We start from the raw sequence: 7662 nt of genomic DNA on the forward strand, positions 1-7662 counted from the left end.
AAATTCGTTTTTATTATATCATTTTTTAAATAAAAAATTAATGCAAAATTTACTGCTTTGGGATTTGTAGCAATATTCAATTGTGCATATTCGATATTCTTAATCACATAAGTGATTAATCTTATCTCTAAAACGATAAATACATCGTGTTCGCGAAAAGCGTTTTGAGATGATCTATTGCATATAAAAAAAAAGGAAGAAAGAAGGAGAAAGAGAAAGAAAGAGAGAGAGAGACATGAATTAACAAGATAGCACCGATTATTAGGTATATCAAGATCAACGGACGATTAGACAAATCCGAACGATATCGCGCCTACGCGATCAACGGCTCGGACCACCGAGAAGAATAAGCCACTTAATTTCCTAATCAACCGTTGATTCAGATGCACCTTTCGGTCGATCCCTCGCATTGGTAGTATGGAGACGCGTAGTGGCCGCAGCTGAGCCAAACAATGTCTTTTCACATGAGGCTTTTATAGCCCTATTGAGTACTGAAGGTCCGCTTTTACCCTGCCGATCTGCGAATTGCACTCTTCGTTGCGTCTTCATCAATATCGCGACAACTATACTTTGCAATAATATGATGAAAATCAAAATGTTGGTTATTAGTTACAATTACATTAATACAAGAATATCTTGCAGTATCTTGCAATGCAATTTACATTTAAATTAATTTTATTAATAAACATTGTATATTTGTATATATATGTGTGTATATATATATATATATATATTTCAATTTTTAATTATTGCTTCTTTATTGGCAATGTATAAGATCTATAACCACCACCTGTACCACGTGAAGAAAATAGAAAATTCCTTGCAGCAAGCAGAAAATCCCCAAAAAAATGAACCTACGACCAGTTAGCTCCTCCCATTCCATAATTCCACCAACATGATTCGCAAGCTACCGAAGGGCCTGTCTACTGCCGGCCCTAAATACAATTACGTGTCTACTTATACAGAGAAGGATAGAGGGGAGAACACACTGACCAAAATCAGGCACCACCTCCAGTACAGATTTAAAGCATGCATGAAATGTGCTTCTAGTTAGTTGATATCTTAACTTCACATCATGCGGACCATTAACGTACAACAATTCAAGATGCACCTTGAAAAAACTTGGTATTGCGACAATAAATATATGCGGATGTTTGCAAAACTGTGTGACATATTATAGTTTAATTTCATTAAATATTTTTAATATAATTAGAAAAAATTCTGCGTTTCTTGAAGTTTAAAGAAAACTGATCGAAGAAGAACTAGAGTTTGTGAAAAGAATTTCAAAGTGGAGTAGTGTTTCTTAGAATAATTGTTCTACACAAACTTTTAACAGAAACGTGCAAGTGATGTATCCTATAGTATCGGAATGCGAAATGATAACTAAAAGAAGTAAAGAATCAGAAAAAAATTTATCTCAAAAATATCAAATACAAAATCACTTAACGCAAGAATATGTTAATCTACCCATGATCGGAAGACCAAATTTCTTTATGAGCAGACCATTCGTTCGAGCCGCTGGACTTCTTAAAGGAAACTCCACGACGGAAATGATTCCTGTCAGTACATTGTCTGAAGGAAATATATCAATCATTCAATATGTATGTAATAAACATTCTATTTTATTTAGAACTAAATTTATGTTTTGAAAGTCTTGTTTTAACAAAATATTTTCGCATTCAACGTTCGTAATGAAAGTGATTTCAATGCATACGTTAATCCTCTTGTAATTAACAGCATCATCTTGTAATTAAAAAGTTTTTTTTACTATTTTAAAAATGATTTGTTAAATGAAGAATCTATCAATATGTCTGTTCTTTTTAGTTTAAAGTTCTTGCACGCTTCATCTTTCTTCCTTTTCTCTCCACGTTGGAAAAAAAAAAGATAAACCGTATAAAATATTCAGCTAAAAAGAACAGGCCTTATATTTATATACTCGATATGTATCGATATGTACACGATCTGCCTTTTTAAATCAAGTAGAAGTATTATATACGCGGGCTGTGTTTCAAAATTTAATACTAGTATTAAAAATCTGTAGTTTACGTGCACATGCATAGATTTTTAGTATTAGCAGTAAATTTGGCAGAAACGCAACGTCAGTGTTTAATACTATACATTTCTATCTTCAGATTCTTAAGTATAATTGATTCGCACAGATCCCAAATTTATCTCGAATTTAATTTTAAAGTAAACGTTATAAACACTCATTTCTAGACAGTTAAAATAGAATCTCTCATAAGATTTCAATTTTAATTGAAAATTTATTCAATATTAATGTTCTAGAGTGTCATTGAAATTATTGATGTTGGTGGTCGTCTTCACTGTCTCAATGGATCTATAAGTCCATCTTGCTGGTTGAAAATCATCACCTTGGCGACAGATTTTCAAAACTACAATGTTCTGCTAATGATTAGCAATGACGGACTCGTATTAAAAGCAATAAAAGATATAGCAGTAGGAGAACCGTTATTAATGTGGTTTGAAGATTGTATTTTGACTATGTTAAACATACCATTTTTAACACCGATCAATTGTAATATTCAAGGTAGGAGAAAAATTTCTGTAAGCTAATTTAATTTTTTCATGTGATTTTTCATGTCATTGGTAAACTTATTAATTTTAATCTTCGTTAGTTTTTCTACTTAAACATTATCCTTAATAATTTTATAACTAATTTTTTATTATTAATAATTCCTACTAGTTATAAGATTATTATCTGGAGAGACATTGTGGTCTCCATTATTTCGGCGCTAAGCTACACGCAGCGACACTATCGTTGCTACTTTATTTACGCGAACTGGCGAGTTGTGAGATTATGTTTACAAAAATGCAATTTACAAGTATATAAGTATTACAACTTACTAGAGATTTTAATTAAGTTATCCGTTACTATCTATTACATGGAGAAATTAAACTATAGATTAATTTATAAAATTTACAAGATATACGATTTAATTTATAAGAATGTGTGTACGTATATTAAATTTATATATAGTATCAAATTTAACCTAAATTAAGTTACAGCTATAAATTAAACTTTTATTAAACAAGATTAAACACTGATTTCTAATTAATGCTAATATAAAATTAATTACAATGCAGTAGATTTTTCATTATTATTTTAAAAATTTAATTATTTCACTATTATTATCTTAGGTTAAGAAACAAAATTGATTAGAAAATTGATTAAGAAATTGCTTAGGAAATAAAAATTGATTAGGAAATGAAAAATAAAAATGCTATTAATAAAAATTTTTTTAGTCGATCATATAAACAGTCTAGCACAATTGATGTAAGTTAGTGATAGCGTTTCCTTCATTTTAATTTATTATTATTGTATTATATCTCACCATTAATTGTCAAGATTGTAATTAAGTTACAACATATGAAAGTAATGCAAAATAAGAAATATAAAAATTAAATAAGCTTATTAATAAAATTTATTAATAGAAGGTTATTTGAATAATTACAGGTCAAGTTTACACGTGCCATAATTGCAACAGCTGCTTTGATCATCCAAATCCTCTAAAGCTACATTTAGCATTGGATTGCAATCGAATGGACAATAGTTACATTTGGATGCTTCTGGCGAATAAGATCATTAATTCCCCGAGAACGGATTTATCCTTCAGCCAGAATCCAAGAACAAGTTTCACATTTGAGTTAAAACCCTTGCCTATTTCTAGACCAACTGATATTCCAACATATCCAGTGCAAACAATTGACACTACCATTCGCTCGTTAAGAAATGATTCGCCATCCTCATCGAATCAATTATCATCCATATCCTCAAATGGTCCCTCACCGATACCTCCATATTCTTCAGTAAAATCTCCAACGATAGAAGTTTTACCGAGCTCATCGACCTACGAATCACCCATCGAACACATAACAGAGAGAAATCGTTATTTGACTTTGAGGCCTTACGAAACTCTGATGCATCGAGATATCTACAGAAATAGTTTCATGTCCTATATGCGTCCCAGCATACAAACAGAATCCAAGAAGGATCCCGCGGAAGTGGAGACAATCGCCAGCGACATGGGCAAGTGCGGTGCTGGATACAGATGTATATTTTGCAATAAAATATACTCGAGAAAATATGGATTGCGAATCCACATTAGGACACACACAGGTTACAAGCCTCTGAAATGTGATTTTTGCCATCACAAATTCGGAGATCCCAGTAATCTGAACAAACATGTAAGATTGCACGCAACAGGAGAGAGTCGTTATAAATGCAATATGTGCGATAAAATCTTGGTCAGAAGGAGAGACTTGGAGAGACACATAAATTCCTGGCACTCGCAAAACGCTAATGTTTCCAATGCTGAGATCAATGACAGGGATTAGAAAAAAGCCAAGATTATTAAACAATGAATGTCTAAACAGCGTCTCTTTAATGAGTATCGTGATTTCTTATTTTGGAATTAAATATATATGATCTGATTTTGTTTTTAACACAATAGAACCTTTTTCCATTCAAAATTTTTAGTGTCGTATATACGTGGACAAATTCGGGTATCGAACTCAGATCTTTCACAGACAACTGCTTAGTGACCTTATGCCCACAATCTTTGTTAGGTGATTTAGGCTTTATCATGATGCTAAAAAAATGTCATTGTCTGTGATAAATAGATTATTTAGAAAAAAACCGATAATCGTAAACAATGACATTTTCCCTAATTCTGAACCAATTATAAATATTAAGATGTTAAATAGAAGGATGTGTTATTTTGAAACTAATTTAAGAAATAATATCGTTCCTCGCTATTTCTTAACAATTCAGAAGAACTATTAAACTTTCAACATTTAAAATTTCTCAGTTATAAATAATGTAAATTTAATAATTATAAATATATATTTTTATAGCTTAAATCAAATTATAAATAACCTATTTGTGAATATAGCTTTATACGCATGTTAAATCGATTTTTCTAGTACAGATTTCAATAAAAACTAATTTATGTATTTTATTGTAAAATTGTTGTTGTTAAAAATAAAAACTTATGTACATCAAAAAAAATTTTTAAATGTTTTAAATATATTTTTTTGTATCATTTTATGTTTATATTTGATGATAATTCTTAATTATTTATAAGAGTGAGAGATTATAAAGTTCATAGTAAGTAAAGCCATTGCACAAGAATCAACGGAATATTTTTTTCACTTTCGATATTACATGCTGATTTTTTACAAGTAATCTAAAATTGAAATTCGAATATAACCAGACAAATGATTTTTGTGACGTAGCTATTATATTTGGATAGAAAACTTTTGCTAAAGTATTTAAAAATTATTTAGATACAAATATGAAAATAATTATAAAGAATTCAAGATCATTGCTAAAACATCAAAATTGTACAATATTATCCATTATGCTTGAGCGTTCTACAATATTATTTTCAAATTTATCTAGTTTATTAAATTATTAAATTAAAATTATTAAATTTTTAGCAAATTATTTTTCCATGTTCCCATTCTTATCGATAAAATATATATACTATAGCTGTAATAGAAAATCGCGAACATCGCTAATTAAGATCATATATTTCGATAAATTCATATAAGTAATTACTTTATGAAAATTTTATTATCCAACGATACTATGATCGCATGAAGTTTACTTGACAAAACTGTCATATTACTGCAATAGTGTATATCTAATGGATTCTTCATCAGAATTTTTATCATTTTGTGTCAGACTAAGAAAAAATTAACAAATCCATCACTGATATACAAAATTAACTTTTGCGTATACATCTATAATAATAATAATAATCATAAAAAAATTCACTCACCAGTCGCTGGCAATATGTAGGCATTCGAATCTACTTCGACGGACTGAAAAAAGAAAGAGATAAGAAGATATTATAAATTATAAGTATTATAAATTATAAGTATTATAAATTATGGTCTACAAAAATACTAAATTTAAATAATTAGAAACATCAAAAAAGACCTTCTACATCAACCTTCAAAATCCTTTGTTTACGATATCAAATATATCGCTTCGATTCTGATTTCACATACAACTTTTGCACAAACTCCAGTCAGCCCATTATAAAAAGATCTGTTCTTTAGCTGAATTTCTTGCATGATTGTATTTTCTCTTTTTCTCTGCAACTTGAAGAGAAAAAGAAGAAAAGTAAACTGTGCAAGAACTTTAGTTAGGATCTGAGCATAAGAATTGTCGTAACACTTACTTAGACTTAAGTTGTAGACGTAAGTAACGCACAAGTTTCACATATGACATACAACTTATTACCATGTCTCCAAGAGACGGCAAATAGTCGTATGTCGTACGCCAAAGCCTATGCGTCTTTTTTAGTTTAGGTCTTTACGTGTTACGACAATTCTTGTGCTCAGACCCTTGGAAGGAACAAACTTTAAATGTAGCAAGTGCAATGAATTTCTGAAGCGATGTCAACGACATCTGTAATACAAACTCTGAATCTCGTTGTCGCTTTATTACGCGCGGTCGACCGGTTGCAGGAACATCTGCGATTTTACTGTACGATATTCGCAGAATCTGATAGAATCTTAAAACGCGGATACAGACAATTACAAGGTGAGCACAGTGATCTTATTGCAAACAAAAAATATAAAACCTCGAATGATAATTTGAATCCACTCGCACTCAAACTATCATCCAGACACAAATGCTAAAAAAATAAGGTTATCCAGGTATTCTGTGTCTATGATGTAACAGCCTTGCCAATGTTACTATGTTAAAAGAAATGTATTTCTTTCTGTAAAAAAAAAATCAATCTTTTCTAGTGTGCCGAAATGTCTAATCTCGCTCGTACATTGCGTCCTTTCTTGAGGTGTATCCGTAATCAGAGTCATCAGAGAAGAACCTATGCAGACGCTGCAGCTGACCAAATGAAACTTACATTTGCTGGTGCTAATCAGGTATGATAGAATGTGATAAAGTATAAGAGCAATTTTCAGCAAGAGACAGTGGATGCTTTTCATTGGATGACGCAAATGTCATTCTATCTTTGTCACTTTCTGAATATCAAGAAAGATAGAATGACTTGTGTCAACTTGTGTCATCAAATGGAAAACACTGAATGTAACACAGTGAATCACTTCATTTTCAATATTAATAAACAACAAGGATGTAATCATTGTATAAAACTGTCTCTTAGAGACAGAAAACAATCGTAGTCATAATTATGCAACAATTAATATGCTCTTTCTTGGTCATCAGGTGTTCTATGATGAAGCTTTAATTCGACAAGTCGATGTACCCTCCTTCTCAGGTTCCTTTGGTATTCTACCAAAGCACGTGCCTACATTAGCAGTTTTGAAGCCTGGTGTAGTTACAATTTACGAAGAAGATGGCTCAACCAAGAAAATTTTTGTTTCTTCTGGTACAATCACCATTAATGAAGATAGCAGTGTACAGGTATATATAAAAATGTGTTCAAAGTAAGAAGTTTCTTCATTGAATTCTACAACAGCTTTTCTTCTATAGATTCTAGCAGAGGAAGCCCATCCAGTAGAAGACCTTGATAATTCGGCAGCAAGAGATATTCTTAATAAAGCTCAACAACAACTTTCTTCAGCAACATCAGATGTAGATAAGGCTGAAGCAGGTATTGCAGTTGAAGTTGCAGAAGCGCTTGTGCAAGCTACACAATAAATGTTATA

The 7662-nt window shown here is 31.0% G+C and overlaps 2 protein-coding genes across 2 annotated transcripts; both read left to right on the forward strand.

Annotated features, from left to right (window-relative positions):
• The first annotated feature begins 895 nt into the window (after positions 1-895).
• On the forward strand, positions 896-4356 carry LOC105619708. Its single transcript, XM_012201227.1, has 4 exons — positions 896-1014; positions 1337-1601; positions 2287-2548; positions 3476-4356. Exons 1-4 carry the CDS (start codon positions 896-898, stop codon positions 4354-4356), a joined length of 1527 nt encoding a protein of 508 aa, XP_012056617.1.
• A 2436-nt stretch (positions 4357-6792) lies between these two features.
• Positions 6793-7654, forward strand: LOC105619575 (ATP synthase subunit delta, mitochondrial). The gene is made up of 3 exons (XM_012201092.1): positions 6793-6918; positions 7220-7417; positions 7487-7654. The coding sequence occupies exons 1-3, from the start codon at positions 6793-6795 to the stop codon at positions 7652-7654; spliced, it is 492 nt and encodes a 163-aa protein (XP_012056482.1).
• Positions 7655-7662: the final 8 nt, after the last annotated feature.

This window comes from Atta cephalotes, assembly GCF_000143395.1.
Source record: "Atta cephalotes unplaced genomic scaffold scaffold00022, whole genome shotgun sequence".
Lineage (NCBI taxonomy): Eukaryota > Metazoa > Arthropoda > Insecta > Hymenoptera > Formicidae > Atta > Atta cephalotes.

Bases quoted from the DNA above. Each gene is read 5' to 3' on its own strand.
- LOC105619708 (XM_012201227.1), top strand. From the start codon at position 896: ATGATTCGCAAGCTACCGAAGGGCCTGTCTACTGCCGGCCCTAAATAC. The intron at 1,602-2,286 runs GTATGTAATAAA...TTAATGTTCTAG, and splicing joins ATATATCAATCATTCAATAT to AGTGTCATTGAAATTATTGA. The intron at 2,549-3,475 runs GTAGGAGAAAAA...GAATAATTACAG, and splicing joins GATCAATTGTAATATTCAAG to GTCAAGTTTACACGTGCCAT.
- LOC105619575 (XM_012201092.1), top strand. From the start codon at position 6,793: ATGTCTAATCTCGCTCGTACATTGCGTCCTTTCTTGAGGTGTATCCGT. The intron at 6,919-7,219 runs GTATGATAGAAT...CTTGGTCATCAG, and splicing joins CATTTGCTGGTGCTAATCAG to GTGTTCTATGATGAAGCTTT. The intron at 7,418-7,486 runs GTATATATAAAA...TTTCTTCTATAG, and splicing joins ATGAAGATAGCAGTGTACAG to ATTCTAGCAGAGGAAGCCCA.